Here is a 17,294-nt window from a genome sequence, read left to right on the forward strand (position 1 = left end):
CCACGTTCAAAGTCACTCAAATCAACTTTCTTCCCCATACTGATGCTCGGTTTGAACTGCAGGAGATTGTCTTGACCATGTCTACATGCCTAAATGCACTGAGTTGCCGCCATGTGATTGGCTGCTTAGAACAGGGCTCCAGACTAATTTTTTGCCTTGGTTGCACTGGTGCGCCTAACTTTTTTATTTAGGTGCACCAGCACAAAATTTAGGTGCACCCAAATGTTTCCTCGGCTCGCGTCGCCTTTAACGCCACAATTTCAAGCTCAGCTTTTTATCATGCTCCATATACATGCATATATATTATGTAAATGATTTTAAACAAGAACAAGGTGTAGGTAAATACTTTTTTTTAATTTGAAGCACAATTATATTGTATAAAAAAAAAAAAATTGTGCTTCACTGAGCTGCCAAACTAACTATTTTGAGTCTCTAGCTCAGGCTCGGTAGGCTCACCGAGGAAGGACCAGGGCTTGGCATCTTACAGGGACTGGGGAGACGGGTGGCTGAAGTAGCTCCATGTCTGGGCTGTTGTCGGAGCATTGACCGGGGAGTAGGGATGGGTATCCATAAGGTTTTAACGGTATTACTACTCTTACAGATACTCCTTAGCGATCCGGTACTTTAACAGTATTCTTATCGGTTCTTTTTGTTTTATAAACAAAGATAAACAATTAAACAAAGATGCACATTATATAGGCCTACACAGTGCTTTAATTTCAGGAAGGTCTACTAACATTAGCTACTGTTCAAGTATGGTCTAAAAAGAAATCTAATAAAGTAATCAAATGTAAAATAACACTGCATATTTTATCATAGATAGATAATGCTTATTAAAGCTGAAGTTATTAATTCAAGAGCTGTGAATACAAGCCGGTCATTTTGACATATTTTTGTGTACATTTGATAGTTTAGACACGCACATGAAACCCAAAGTATAATTTGCTTGTCTCGTTACGTTCTGTTTTTAGAGCGTGCGTCGCCTTGGGAACAGCATCTCTTGTGCAGACTTTTGTGCTTTTAATAGCTCTTTTTATTATTAAACGCGTCCCGCAATTTAGCAACAGTAGCTGGACTGCATTTTACAACAATCACGAGCTGATTCTGTCGTTAATTTTGAGTTTTAGGGAGAAGTGACAGCGCACTGCTGCGAATGGAAGGAAGCTGCGCCAGACCGAATGTGTCTGTAGTTTTTAATGGTTTTACCTCAATATATTTTTTTATAATCTTTGGAAGCCGAAATCTAAAACAAAATCAGACTAATATCACAGACCTAAAGTGTAACCAGGCTACGTTTGAATGTTTAGTTCTGCGTCGTCACTCATTAAGCAGAGCTGTCGTGCTTTGCGCGCTGTGGCTCCGCGTGAGAGATCTCTCTCTCTCTCTTGGACTGCGAATAGCAAAAATGGTGTAATATTATTATACACAGAAAAGGCTCGCAAGATAAATTCTTTTTTTAAATAACGTCTTTATAGTAATAATAAATAGTATGTGTATTTTCTTAATTTCTCCAGTAAGTTACCGACATCAGAACACATCACGTCCGAGCTGATCGACACAGCGGTCTTTCAGAAGTTGAATACCGGGTTTCGGTACCCATCCGTACCGGACAGAGTGTTGGGGGAAACAGGCCTACTTTTCTAAAAGAAAAAACTCTATGGGTCTATTTCTTTTCATTGTTCGTCGTCTGTTTTCTTGCGTTTCTTTTGCTGATGCTGATTGCCGTAACTGATTCTCTGGTGCTCAGGTCGCAATTTCAGTCACACAGCACGGAGCAGTGTAGGCCTACCACAGCCAATCAGAGGCAAAGACCCGCCCTATCTCTGTCTCTGATTGGTTTAGACCACGATATGATCCAACCATGAGTGTGCTGTGAGTTCCGACAAAGGAGAACAAGCGCTTCGCTCGTGGAAACTTGGCAGCGGACGCGAGGACGTTAGGTGCACCGGTGCGACCTTGGAAAAAATTTAGTCGCACCCTTACAAATTTTGGTCGCATATGCGACCAAATTGGTCGCACTCTAGAGCCCTGTAGAAATTAAGTGTTAACGAGCAGTTGGACAGGTGTACCTAATAAAGTGGCCGGTGAGTGTATATGTCACATTGGGCTTTTATGATGCATTTGGAAAAAAAATAATTTGGTCAGTTTTCTTGCTAAATAACATTTTTTTTCTGTTTATTTTCTTTTCCACAACATTTTCTAAATTATTACTTTTCTGTGAAGATAAATAAAATAAAAAATTTTTCAGAAGTAATAGTTTTTGCATTTTATTTGCTTTGCCACATATTTCAAAACCACACAACTGTGACCATTACATTTTACAACTGTTTTGTAACTTCAAAAGTTAACCTTCTCAGTTATACGGTTTAATCATAAATACATTTTTAGATTATTTTTTCACAACTCGAAAATGTGCAAAATGAATAAAAATAAATAACTACCTCACACCGGAGGTCAACATGTTGAACATACATGTAGTGCAATAACATTGCAAAATTCTACCTTTTCAGGTATACGGTTTAACCAGAAATACATTTTTTGATTATTTTTTCACAACGCGAAAATGTGCAAACTGAATAACAATAAATATGGTGTTTTGTACCATATGTTGCATAGCTGTTTTAGTTACAGGTATGCAACATATTTTCAAAATACATTTCATAAAAGGGTAAACCCTAAACCAGTGGTTCTCAACCTCTCCTGCAGGGACCCCCTGACACACCATGTTTCTGTTTTAACCCTGAAATGGCACACCTGATTCAATTAATTGAAGGCTTAATGAGTAGTTGACTAATTGATCAATTAACTAATTCCTACTTCCTACTCTAATAATGACTCATTAAGCCTTTAATTAATTGAATCAGGTGTGCCATTTCAGGGTTAAAACAGAAACATGGTGTGTCAGGGGGTCCCTGCAGGAGAGGTTGAGAACCACTGCCCTAAACCAACTTTCTTTAGTTAATGATCTGTAAGACTGGGGCTTTATTATTGCTGTTCATTGATTCAAGTCATTTTTTAGACATTTGGGTATAAAGTGTTTTAATTCTACAATATATGGTGTAAAAACATCTGAGTGCTGTCCTCTTCAGGTTGAACGGTGGCTACTGCAGTTGAATTTTCAATTTGTGGTGCCCTGTGAGGTAAGCAGGCACCAGCTAACCACACCCATGCCTACAGAGAGATGCGTCTCAGGTGCACGCCCCTCCGTCCGCTGGGCTCTGCCCACTTTTACAGCATTTTTCAAATATTGCCAGTGGGTGGAGTCAGGCTCTGATCAGGGGCTTAGTTACCCTTTAACAATGTTATTAATTTGACATTTTTTTGTTTAAAATATGCTTTGAATTGAGCAGCAGAATATATATAATACTAAAATAATTGAATCAGCTAAATTATTTGAGCAGTTCATTAGCATTTTTCTTAATGTGACACATACGTCACATCAAAATTCCACTTACTGTTTTACTGTTAAAAGCCCGATGTGACACATATGTCACAACAACATTTGCAAAACTTGTTTTATATCAATTTGTACAAGAAACGTTTTAAAATCAAGTCAAGTGTAATCTAGGATATGTTATTAAAACATTAGAATTGTTGCATGGGTTGAAACATACCTTTAGTAACAAAAATAAGCATCTTTAAAAAGTGCTGACACTGCAACATGTGCACACAAGACAGACCACCATTTTGGAAATGTTACCATGGCAACAAAAATGCACACATTGTCACATGACTGAACCTGGATGTTCCTTATATGTCCCTTAGGGACTTCCTGGGTTGAAAGTGAGGTATAATCGTTTAAAAAAACCTTTTCCAATGATCATTAGTGTTTGTGACACCCACGTCACATCGGGTTCTTAAGGGTTAAAATTCTCCTTTCACTCAGCGTCTGTGAAGTGGAGCAGGACAATGTCCCACCAGTCATTTTTCGGATTATCACCCAGAGACGACTGGTTTTGGGCGCGAGAAGGGAGGGGCATTTTTACAGATAAATATAAGCAACACGGTACAACAACGGTTCATGTGCTCATTGTCCCCAAATTATGACCAGATATGGATAAATATTAAGCCTGCTGTTTAAAACAAATAAAGAACCAATGTAGGAGATGGGTATGCACAGTATAGCCTACGTTACCTTTTCCGATTTTAAGCTTGCGTATAAACGCGCACATCATCAACTCGATCACGTTTAGCGTTCATGTAAACATAACATTCAGATTCATCGATCGGAATGAATTCAGTCCGATTGAAACAAAAGCTGTGCATGTAAGCATCTCTAACTAAGCAACCAGCTAAAAGAAAAAACCGTTCCAAATTTCAAATCGACAACAGCGTCACATACAGTAGCCTATTTGCCCAGAAATAATGGTAAATAAGCCTTACCTTTAGCAGAACAACTTTTTCTAGACTTTGTGTTAGGCTACCGCCTTTGCTCACAACATTAGCTGCTGCTTGAGTATCGGTTGAGGCATTTTTCGCTGCTAGTGGCTTCTGCTGGTGATGCCGATCGATGTCTCTGTGACTTTTCTTCATTTCGAAGAAATAGGCTACACTGTGACCTGACCCAATCGCAATTCTTTATATGCATATTTTATATTCTCTCTGTATATATGTTATCAATAACTGTTCATTTTATATCTTAATCTTTTCCAGCAAAATAATATATACAAAACATGAAAACTATTTTAAAGGTTTAATCATTCTCTTAATCATTTGGTGCCCCCCTATTGGCTGGTGCCCTAGGGCACTCGCCCAATCCCGTCTATGGATAATCCGGCCCTGGCAACAGGACGTTTCTGAATGGTTGAATTTATGAATGAATTTATGTTGCTGATGTGGAGTTAACTATCTTCTAGTCATTGATTAGCTTATTCTGTCATGATAATCTATAAATCGCTCGTGTGGGCACTGTTGTGAGACGCTACAGAGTGACATGATATTGCATTTGTTGCGTACTGTATTGCATGTGAAGAGAGGGAAGCGACAGCTTGAACTCTCAAATGTGCTCAACTACAACAACATTTCCTCTTCTCAACATGGACTGTGTGTTCCCGGGGGCGGGGCTTATGTAAATTTTTGGGTTCGTGATGTCACTAAGCTGGGAGGATGTCGTGTATTCCCTACCAGCCGTTAGTTGTAGTCCTTAAAAAACGATTTCTAGGCAAATATCTTCCTTTGCTTTGAACTTTGAGCGTTGTAACTTTGCAGATGTTGTGCTCAAACAGCAACATTACACACTAACTAAAGTTAGAAAAGTGAAATCATAATCAATCACTCCTTTAAACAAGCGCTGAACAGAGGAGAGTCTGCTGGAGAAAAGAGAACGAGACAGAGCTCATAATAAAACAAGAAGAGATGGAGAGAACTGAGGATTTGAAATGCTGTAAAAGCGACGCTGAGATGATGGTGTTTTTATTACTCAACAGGTCAGAAAAGTGTTTTATTGAGCAAACTGCCATTTGTATCTCTCTAACAAAGTTCACTGTAAAGCATTGTGCAGATCATCATTATGGTTGTTGTAGCGGCAGCGCTGAGCTGGAGTTTATTTCAGTATGTCTAAAGTTACAGTAATGGCTTCAGACCCTTTCCATTTAAAACTGGTTATATATCTTTTAAGCCTAGCAGTAAATGTTTTATAAGCATTTTAGATAACCATAAACCACAACCAACCACGGTCTTCCGCTAAATACATGCAGTTTTAACCGCTTGAGGGCCATAGAGTACCTTTAAATGGACCCAGATTTGACAGGCCATCAAGTGGGACCCTAGCCTGGGAAAACCCAGACAACTTCCGGCAAATTTAGATTTGCTCTGAAAGTTAGTCTGGCAAAGAGCTCATTCAAGCCCATTTCCAATCCGTCGAAATCGCGGCACCAATCAGAAACGTTGGGGCGGGCTTTACACGATGACGACAGCGCTGGGATTTTGAAGCAGATTTTGTAGCCTACATTACAAAGATGGATGCCGCCGTCGAACATCACTCGTTCGAATCAGCTATCGCGTCTGTTTTAAGCGATTTGAACGTTTCCTTTTTGTTAAAAACCGTGCAAAGAACAACACTCGGAGATTCTCCGCCGCTCTGCATACGTCATCTCCTTCATCGCTCTGATTGGGTTTAGGTCTATCCGCGACGTCCGTTGGTGACGCCCCTCTGGAAATGATTTGTCTATGACGCTTTGCCAGACCATAACTCAGTTACAACTGAGAATGGTCTGGTTTTAACCAGGCTAGTGGGACCCAGCACCATACCAAAATTGTTTAGCATAAAAAATAACAGAAATATGTTTACAGCTAACCATTTAAATAGAGTTATTGTTTAAAATTATATTTAATAAACCAATAAGTCAATGTTCAGATTTTGATAGTCAGAATCATGTTTATGCGTGTTGAGACAATATTCCGTTATTATTCTCTAGTATTTGAATATGGTTAAGTTTAGTTAAATGCTTTAATGAAGAAGTGGCCATGTATACAGCAGGTGAAGTAACCCCATAACCTCACTGTCGTGGTCAGAAGAGATATTTTTTAACATCTCAAAAACATGGAGAGAGCACACTCCATTAAACAGACATATAATTCTATAAATCTCATAAGCTTACAGAAGTCATTCAACTCATTTGATATTTAGAAGGAAAATATTGATTAATCCCTTGATTATAATCACTCATTAGATGGATTCCAGAATCCACCGCCTTCATTGAAATCGATCACAATTACACATGCATACACAGTTCATACAAGTGTTACATAAATGTGCTGCAATTCAGATGGATATTTCAAGAGGACTAAATACATTTATGGTGGTCCATTGCTGAGACAAAATGAGACAGATAAGTGGTTAAGAATGGTCTCTGTGTGTACAACACTAATCACGCTTGCTCTTCTTCCTCTGCTTTTATTGCTGGTTTATTTATTGATGCTTTAGTTAATGTCTCCTCTAAGTTTGCTTGTGTTTTGATTACAGCCTATGATAGAGTCATTAAAAAAACTCTAAGTGAACTCCAGCAACGTCATGCTGTTCTGTACGTTACTTAGTGACATCCTTCAAAACAATAGTTTACAAACCAACCAATAACCATAACAGATACAGTCAGAATTAAGAGAGCAATGACAGAAACTACCTCAACATTTTCCCAATAACTTTCTTAACGTGTGTGTGTGTGTGTGTGATGTTAATAAATATGTGTATTTACCTGTCAGTAAATTATTAAAGTTAGTTACCTTGAATGTTCAATTTAATTATAATTCTTTTAAACATTCTGCGTTTTCAGAGTTTTAGTTTTATTTTCACAAATTTATTTGTGATTTGCAGAGAGATCTGTATGCAGATCTACTGTATGCATTTCTTTGATCTGTAGAACACAAGAAGTTATATTTTGATGTATTTTTGTCTATAAAATGAAAGTCGGTATTGTCCAAAACAACATGAACAAAGACACTGAGACAGTTGTCAAAACATTATTTCATTTTTGGGTGAACTGTACCTTTAAAAGAGTTTACTGACAGGAGTGAAGTAAAGAAACCATATACCTCTGTCTTTAAATGGAACAATTTTGTACAGCTTTCACCTAAAAGATCAATATGTCCAGATTTTATTTCCCCTATTTGTTACAAATACCCAAAGCTTAAAAATCATGATTTACTTTTATTATGCAGATATCACAAAAATGTTAACTGTAGCTGTGAAAGTGAATTCCTTGACCACATAAATATGATCTTACACATTGGTTCCCCAACAGTACACATTTTGGATGTCTCTATCATCTGACATAACCATTTCAGATCGTTAAGTTAGTATTTGAAAAAAAAAGAAGCATTAATCCATTACCAACATAGAACATACCTATCCCAAAAACAATGAAAAGTTGTAACCAACAAATATGTCCCTATAACCTCACAACATCTTGGTCTCGGTTGAAGCGCCAGACTGTTTCTCAGGGGCCGTTCTGTCTGAGGAGAGAGCTTCGACTCTGATCCATTGTAACAAGGTTCACTGGAGAAAAAAATGAAAGGTGATTTCCAACATAGTGATGGTGAATAATTCATTTTAAATTAGGTTGATATCCCTCATCTTGTTTACTTTCTCCTCCTGCTTATTCAGCCTCCATTCTCCAGCGCAGACATGATAGAAAAGTCACATCGGCTGCCTAGACTAGAGCCTCTGCTGTCACATTTATGACTGGGCCCGTATGTATAAAACTTCTAAGAAATGATCTTAAGAATAGTCTTAAGCTTTGACTTAAGTGTAAAAAAATACTTAGTAAAGAGTAGGACTTTTCTAAGAGTAGGAGACTTTTATAAGGCAGCTAAAAGCAACTTTCAGTAAAGTATAAGACTGATTCTTAAGTGCTGACTGAAGTGGGACTTAAGTGCTGCAAACTAAGGACTACAATGATGTGAACCCAAAATGGCCGCCCTCAACCTCTGAATCAGCCAATAGTGAGCCTGCAAGGGTGAGGTCACAGCAGCATGACACCAATTATTTAATGTAATTATAATAAAATAATTTAATTAAGACACTGAAACTTTAATATTGAAATGTATTTTTTTAAATGGCTTTGCATTGTGCAAAATTATCACAACTTAGTATTGAAGGAAAATTGTCAGATTCACCCTTTATTCAAATAGTATTAAAAATGTGTTCAATATTTTGTAAGCGTATTGTGTAGTTGTGCCTGGAGTCAATTGTTTATTTGTGATAACACAATGAAACATTCCAAATTGACGTAATTTTTAGCTAAGCTGTCATACAAATAAATTATGAACAGGTGAAAAAACAAGAGAGGAAAATCAAATATTAATAAATGATTATGTTGCAGACAATATATGATTATTTTTCTCCTGTGAGCTTTTTAATTGTAATATCTTTACAAAAATTGTCTTTGGCTCACCAGCCATTAAAATAAATATATCATCACAGGTGCACTGCTGCATTTCTCCAGTCGCCAAAAAGATAATTATTACTTTAATTTCATTGCTATGAAACTTTTTAAAGGTAAGTTACAAAAAGAATACCTTGATGATTAAACTTTTTTTTTTTATTGTTTGATCAACTCATTTAACTACAATACATCATATTTTCGTTGAAAAGTGCATGGCCTAACCTCTCTGCTGCCATCTTGTTACTCCTAACTAGGTTAGGAGACCTCTCCAGCTCTCTTAAATAATTTAGGAGCTGAGACCAAGTCTTAGCACTTTGGAACTTTTATAAATCACACTTATTCTTAAGTTTAGGAATAAGAGTAAAATTATGTAATTCTTAGAATTTTGACAGACTTGAGACTAAAATTTTACTCTGAGTGGCTTTATACATACGGGCCCTGGTGTGATTGCCAGGGCTGTGAATCTGCTTCATATGTCGCTTTGCATGGCTTCCCCCTGAAAACATGTGCATTAATGCTTATAGATGGTCAAGATAATAGTGATAAAAGTAAAAGTGACAGAAGGTGGAGACAAAGAGGACAGAGGAGGTTTAGGAATTGATTACAAAAACAATAGCATGTTCTGATGTGAATCTTCTTCATCCGTGGTTAGAGTACGAGTAAGGCAGCTCGCGTGATCAGGGTCAGCATCAGTAGCTGAGGTTCACATGGAAAGATATCCGGCGTCCACCAAACAGGACATCATCCATGCATTCCAGTATACTAGTTTTTGGTAGTTATCTGATCAAACAAGTTCACTTCTACAGGGGGCATAATAAAAATGTAAAAAGTTTACTTGAATTTTTATAAGTCTTTCCCATGTGGAAGTAGGCTATAACATCATAAATATGAATGAATCAATTACTTTTTACGTTTGGCACAGGTAATAGACTGTAATTAAAAACTCTAAAACATTTGCGATTATTCAACACGGAGTAGAACCACATGCTTCCCGTCATTCAAACAAACTGAAACAGATGTGAAGCTGTTACTCATACATGGGATTGAAATCTATGTTTTGAGAAAGCTTTCTCAAGCAATAATTTAATTACCATATTAATTAGGGTCATTGGCTGTAAAGGGACAGATATATATTTCATTTGGCCTACAAGTTTAGGAATCATGATTATTAACTTACAGCACAGTGAGGGAGCCATTTGCCAAAGCCAATCAATCAGCTCAGCATTTGGAGCCACACAATGACTGCTAGAAGTTTGATATCTGTTCATTTTGAAAAGGAACTTAAACTCACATTGTGTGTGCTGCAATGAGGGTTACTTGAGTTTTGTACTAATATACAACTTATGTTAATTGCGTGACATGCCATCCATAAAAAATAGGTTTATAGTCAAAGTCCTGTTTGCGAACGAACCGGAAGCTTTTGCAGCGGGGTTTTTTAGTTGTGTTTGTTCAATAAAGGTCCCTGCCTGAATCTGTTTAGCTAAACAGGAAACAACTGTCGTAATTTTAGATGTGAGGAAGAAAGCCATAAAGTTTTATGACTTGTTAAAGCAATAAAGTTTTACAAGTCTGTACTGTAAATGATTGAAACAAAAGTGGAGCCCGACAATGATCCCGATTCCAGCAGATGCTCCTCTTGAAAACACCCCAGACAAGCGATATCACAAAATCACCCTACGCCCAAAAAGTAACATAAGGGTGCATTTACGAGGACGTCTTATTTTTTCCCCCACAGTTTCAGCATTTTTATTTATCATTGCTAATTTGCTAAATGAGGTTAGATTACGTTTTATGTGCGTTTTCAAAGAAATGTACAAAAATACACCCGCCCACCCATCCTCAATTTATTCCCCAAACCATTTGTCTTGAAACGGGCGTTATGTAGGCCTGGACGGATGGCCAGTCCATCGCAGCATTATTTTATATTTTATTTATTTATTTTAATCTATTATTTAATTTATTTAATGCAACGTCATCAGTAAAGTCAAAAGGTGTTCGACTTGGACTGTGCCTCTCCTAATCGGCGAGATAGGCTATGCAATCAATTTTGATTATTTTTCAGAGGGTATGGCCAATGCCCAACAAATGTTTGTTTAATAAAAAAGTTAAAGAAGCCATGAAGTTGAAAGTGGAACACACATTGATCTATCTCGCTCACGTTAATGTAGGCTACAACAGTGCTAAAGCTATAGGTCTGACATAAAGCATCCGTGAATTGTTATAACTTTCATGCAGTGGCCACATAGGCTACTTCACAACAGTTGTAGTTTGTTGGCGGGAATATGGCTGTTCTTAAATCAAATCAATTGAAGGTTATTTTCCGGTGTTTTAATCGCTATGAATTAGATCGTTTGATATAAATTAATTGTATGCTTTAGCCTAACCCTATAGGCCTATCTACAGCCCAAACATGCTGTGAACTGTGATCGACCAACTTAACATTGATTCTATTATAGCATGAAAAAACATCCAAATATTCAAATTGTGATTAAATAACAGAAAACATACTTAAAACAACATATTTTTAAATAACGGATAGCCTATTGTACTGGGGATCATCCTTGGGGATTTCCTGAGAGAAAATGCAAACGCATAACTTTGCACAGACTGCTGGCTATTTCAACGCCATCTCAAATGACAGCTAATGTGCGATACGCATCGTAACTGGTCTTACTCATTCCACTATAACGAACAAACTACATAAGCCTAAAATATGTTATGCAAATATTATAATATTTTTTATTTCTAATAAGCGAGGGAGAAAGCAAAGTTATTAGGAAAAATATTTGGAAATCCTTGCTAAAGGCAGCGCGGTACATTAGGCTACAGCTACACCACATAACAACGTCGCATTAATATGAAGAACAAGAGAAAATCTGTTTCCAGCTGTTGATTTATATCGTCGTAATTTTTGCTCCATAACTTATTTTGCTCCATAACTTCTAACTTGAAATATATCCTTCTATTCTGAAACAAGATTTTGATCTGTAGACACTGGCCATGGACGATGTCCTCGACGCGTGAGGAATCGGTTGAAATGAAATTCTTGCTCCAGTTCCTTAGCTAGTAGCCTATCGTCGATCTCAATAATTTTCCATCAGAATCTGGTTTGAAATCACAGTAAGTAAAAATAGTTTGGAATGGTGGTATTAAACTTCACATACAAGAGGCCTGATAGCCTATAAAGTCACAGAATATAAGGCGCTGATATCTTCGGTTCTTTAAGATCATATGAGAACACATGCAGCAGGCTATCTTATTATTTTTTTTAAACTGAGTGCTATTCCGGTGAATAAAATATTTAGCCTTAGCTTATTAGCCTATCATGTAGCCTAGCTTATGGTTGTAATAAATCATTTGTCAAATCAAATCCCTTTGGCTAAGGTTGTAGAAGGTGCTTTAAAAACACTAAATAGCAAGTCTACAAAGATAGGCTGGCCTATGTAGCTATTATCACTATAATATAAAATATTAATGTTGGCATATTTAGGCTATAAAATAACGACGTTAAAACATGTATCGCTGCATATCCGTGTTTTGAAAAGTTTAAATATTTAATTATAGCCTACCATCCTACCATCATAAATTTAGCGGTAGCGGACAGTTTTACGAGCAACTGATGACTGTTATAAAATTTACTACCGCTAGTTTTACTATGTCCGAATAAGGTCTATAAAACTTAAGAAAACAAAGAGTGAAAAGAGACCGGAAAGACAAAACGACCACGAACACATGTAGCAGAGAAAGTGAAAAAGCAACAGTGGCAACCTTACCGTGTCTCAAGTAAAGTTTACTCATCCAAGGCTCGTTTAGTCCCACAGGCTGGACAGGGTTGTTCTCGGCGGAGATTTCTTCTATCTCCCACGAATCATCAGATGTTGTCCGTTCTCTTACATAGGCTACTTATTTTTTCCCCGTGCTTGAGGATGATAAAATTAGATGGAATTAGATGGTCATGGGGAATTATCAACTGAAGATTTCACTTGCTATTGAAGAATAATGCTGACTACCCAACACCTGACCTGTCGATGATGATGGGTTCAGAAGACCTGTGCTGATATAACTGCAAACTGAGGCAGTAATCTGAGCCATTGTTGTGAACCGAAATCAGGCGCCGAAAGTATGAGATTACCTGAACAACGAATGGGCTATATGGGACACATGCTAAATTGAAAAGTTTCTCATAAACCGTATAAGAATGAGTAGCCTATCATTATTTAGCCTAGGCTATTTGATTTGGTTTCTTTGTTTTGCTTTGAGGTTTTCAATCTTGATCCAGTCATAAAGTAGGTTGAATCAGGATCTTAAGAAAAAGCGGGCCTGAAGGCCAACAGCGTCATCTGGTGTTAAGTGCATTGGCAAGCCATTTTTCGGCATCGCAATTAGAAATTACAATTACTTTACACTAATTATTTTTTCCTTCACCTTCAGAAATATTATGAGGGGAAATGGAAAAGACACACGTAGGCTACTCTATTGAGAACATGTAACAGTTCAGCTGTAGTTAACAGAACCCTCACTTTATAACTTCAAAAACAGACTCTTAAGCATTGAAGTTATTTAAACGCAACTGCCAGACCAGAAGCACACAACGACAATATAAGAAATATCCTACTGCATCTTCTTACTGTTATTTCACAATTATTTCGTGGTTTTTTCAACATGAGTCTATTTCGTTGAATAAAGAGATGATGACAAACGTATAAAAAATAATTTGTTCAGTTTTTAATTGTTTAAGTAGCTTACTTCAGTACGAGTTCGAGTAATACATTGCAGTGAGTGAAATACTTTACAAAAGCCACAGCAAAAACAGATAGTCCCTATATATAACGGGACGATGTTGTATCGTGTTTCAATGGGATTGTGTAAGATAAAAGTATATAGGCTTAAGTTAAACTAACGTTATAATATTACATATTCGTCCTGTTTTGTGATTATTTCATTGCCTTCAATCATTCTGCATGTTGTAAACTAAACTTTAGACTATTCATGTGTGCATCTGTTTTCTTGAATTTACACCACAGCATGAAGATCTCTCGGTTTGGCAGATTTAACCTTCAAAATTAACCATCAATTTTTTTTAAAGCGTAGTCATGAGTAGACATGATCGTGTTGGCCCATGTGTTACATCATTAAAAGTTTTATTTTGTAAGATAATTTGGAGAAATGGTTTTTAACATCATCTCAGATAGGAGGAAGGCAGTATACATCTCGATGCCAATGTTATTTAAGGGTTGGTTTCTGTTGTCATTTTAATGTTTCAAAGTTGCGCACAAGACTTGATATATTAACAGGAAATCAGGTATCTTTACATTCATTACAACTTTATTGACTATTTTGTGTAATTTTTAAACATTGAATTCATATCGCTTGTTAGCTAATATTCCAAATTTTTAAAAATTATCTGAGAATACTTTTTACATCGTCTGGTTCTTACAGAACGTATCACAAAGTAAAGAAAAGCACAAAACAGAACATTGTAAGGAAAGCTACACAAGTCCGAATCTCATATATTTACAAACATTTACAATGTAGGCCTACTTGCCATTAGCGATTTTGTAATACACGATAATGATGATTAAAAAATGATTGTAGCCTAATATTTGGAATTTACGTAATGTGTTTGAGCAAACTCAGCATCCACAGTCCCTTATGCACTTTCCATCACCCAAGATATCAAAATAAAAAAGATGATTTATAAAAATAAAAATCCCAACAAGAGCAAATTAATATACACAGAAGATAAAAACGTTTGCAGCTTTCTGTCCAGTGGTAGCTTTCTTTGATTCATAATAGCCATCCATTGTGTATTTCTGGAATTAAACAGGTTTCCACAATTTGGGGGAAAGAATAAATGGAGAGGAAAAACACGTTTCACGACTAATTGAAATGTTTTTGGTGTTAATAAATTGTGCAAATTATGAAAGTTCGACAGGTAGCCTATATCATTATTTCACATTTTGAATGTTGTAGACCGGTAGGCCGTCAGTTTTGCTCGGTTTTCTCGGATGTTTCCCCTGCTGCTTCTTTGTCCGTGTCCTGGCCAGCTCCTGCCGAGCCACTGTCACTGAGGACGGGTGTGAGATTATTGCTCTCCTTCTTCCACTTCATCCGGCGGTTCTGAAACCAAATCTTAATCTGGCGTTCCGACAGGCACAACGCATTGGCAATTTCGATTCTTCTGCGTCTCGTCAAATAACGATTGTAATGGAATTCCTTCTCTAGTTCTAAAGTTTGGTATCGCGAATAGATTTGGCGACCTCGCCGTCTGTCGGACCCATAGCCAACTCCTGTTAGGAAAGAGATTATTTGGTTAAAGTCAGAAGAAAAGACTCCCAATATTGTACAACTAAAATAGGCTGGCTAATAGATTTAAAGAGCATTATAGGCGATGCATCAAGCTAAATAAGTTCACTGTCCCTGTTCTACTAATTCGATATGTTAACATTCTCTTTGTAGGCTACAGAATAGATCTGGTTAGTGGTAAAGCGTGTTGGATTTTCTCTGACGACCAAACGCGTTTATCGCAGGGCAACAAATAGAATTCGTCAGTGCTTTATGGTGTCATAAAACGTGGGTTTCCCAGTCGTAAAAACGAACAGGTCCGTCCTGTACTAAATATATCTCTTTTGTGTCCACACTCACCACTGTGCGAGTTCATCCGCTGCATCCACGGATATATTTGAATATTTCCTTTCGGTTCCTGAGACGCAGTCTTGCCTGGGTCTGAAGCGTAATCCTGGGTCAATGAACCCGGTGTTTGCCCGAGGCTTTGCCTGCAACTAGGAAGCACATCCTTGTCCTGGTAGAACACATTTGACCCGTACTCGTACGGTCCTCGGCCTGGCCCGAACATCACGTTTTCTTGAGGCGAATAGAACGGATTTGCGTATATCCGGTTTTGGGCCACGGCCGCGCCATATGGAGAGAAGTGTCGGACCGGGTCATAGTTTGTCGAGCTCAGGGTCACATTGGACAGAACTTCTTGACCACCGTTTAAATGGCACGAAAGCGGCGGGTTCGTAAAATAGGAATTCATACCTTCTTTCCTTTAAACGCCACTTTTTCTCTCACCCCCTTCTCTTTTTCTCTCACGCACTTTTTATCCTTATCAACCTATATCTTATTTCAAGTCTTTTATAAATAACCTACTTTATAATTTATTTCAGAACCCCAGCAGAGAATGTGCACTCATCCACAATCGTCGCTATAAGATTGACAAGATGACAATATCAGCTGACCACTCAAATAATAAATAAATAAAAACAGGAAGCAACAATAAAAGTACGAATATCTTTTCTTTGCCCTGTTAAAATAGAAGGGAACATAACGCACGCACACCCCTTTTATTGAGATATTTCATTATTGATTCTCTCTTTCCTCTCTAGCTTTCTCTCTCTCCCTCCCTTCCAATCTCTCTCTCTCTCTCCCTTCCAATCTCTCTCTCTCTCTCTCTCTCTCTCTCTCTCTCTCTCTCTCTCTCTCTCTCTCTCTCTCTCTCTCTCTCTCTCTCTCTCTCTCTCTCTCTCTCTCTCTCTCTCTCTCTCTCTCTCTCTCTCTCTCTCTCTCTCTCTCTCTCAAACACACACACACACTCCAAACATTTCTTAAGTAATTTGAGGGTGGCTACGCTGTATAAATCATTGGTAGGCCTATATATCTTTTTTTTCTGGCTCGTCAAAGTAATGTCCTGTAATACAGAATTATGTCCACAAGCCTCAGCCCCTATAGGATAAATGAGATTAAGGTTAAGTAATAAAATTACGTAATTAGTGAATAGCCCTCGCTTCACTGGTTTGGTTGAAAAAAAAATCGATTATTTCCCCCAGAAGCTTAACGAGGTAAGGAGTGCAAGCTGTGATTGTTGTTCATTTTATTGTGTTTCTATGTTTTTTTTTAAATTACTCAAATGATAAAGTAGGCTATAACATTTGAAATAGTTATGGAACAGAAAGAATTTACTGAAAGTATTTTCACATAGGCTACATACTGACATTTATTCGCTTTGAACCATAGTGTCGATTTAGCCTATAGGCTAAACTGTTTTTCTTGTGTGATGCGTTAGGAAAATTTACAACTATTTCAGTTACTTTCGAAACCATGTCAAATGTAATAGTAAATGGATTAGCCTATTAGATGCTCATTAAACATTAAGTCGTTTAAAGTCGGCATTTTATTCCAACACAGTCTCATGAAAGTGCGTATCTATACCACGAATGTTATTTCTCGTGCCATTTATACGCCAAAAATGGTTTTTGCCTGCATATGCTAGAAAACCCCTTGGGAGGGGGAGGGGGGTGCGTGCGTATTACATTCCTCTGGATATGCTATTTACATGGAAAATTAATAATAAACGGTTTTTTTGTTACCCATGCATCTCTGACCATTTTAGGCCTAAACCAAAATTTCCCA

At 37.4% G+C, this 17,294-nt stretch overlaps 2 protein-coding genes across 29 annotated transcripts in view; one reads left to right on the forward strand and one right to left on the reverse strand.

The window, feature by feature from the left end:
- Window positions 1-17,294, forward strand: part of LOC130086249 (nuclear receptor subfamily 1 group D member 2-like) — a 297,692-nt gene that overhangs the window by 77,167 nt on the left and 203,231 nt on the right. The gene's annotated exons all lie outside the window — the stretch shown is intronic.
- hoxc6b (homeobox C6b) lies at window positions 14,850-16,178 on the reverse strand. Its single transcript, XM_056252509.1, has 2 exons — window positions 15,528-16,178; window positions 14,850-15,172 (listed from the first exon to the last, which is right to left on the reverse strand). The coding sequence occupies exons 1-2, from the start codon at window positions 15,919-15,921 to the stop codon at window positions 14,868-14,870; spliced, it is 699 nt and encodes a 232-aa protein (XP_056108484.1). The 5' UTR covers window positions 15,922-16,178; the 3' UTR covers window positions 14,850-14,867.

Source organism: Rhinichthys klamathensis, unplaced genomic scaffold (assembly GCF_029890125.1).
Source record: "Rhinichthys klamathensis goyatoka isolate OS25496 unplaced genomic scaffold, OSU_Roscu_1.1 h1tg000095l_1, whole genome shotgun sequence".
Lineage (NCBI taxonomy): Eukaryota > Metazoa > Chordata > Actinopteri > Cypriniformes > Leuciscidae > Rhinichthys > Rhinichthys klamathensis.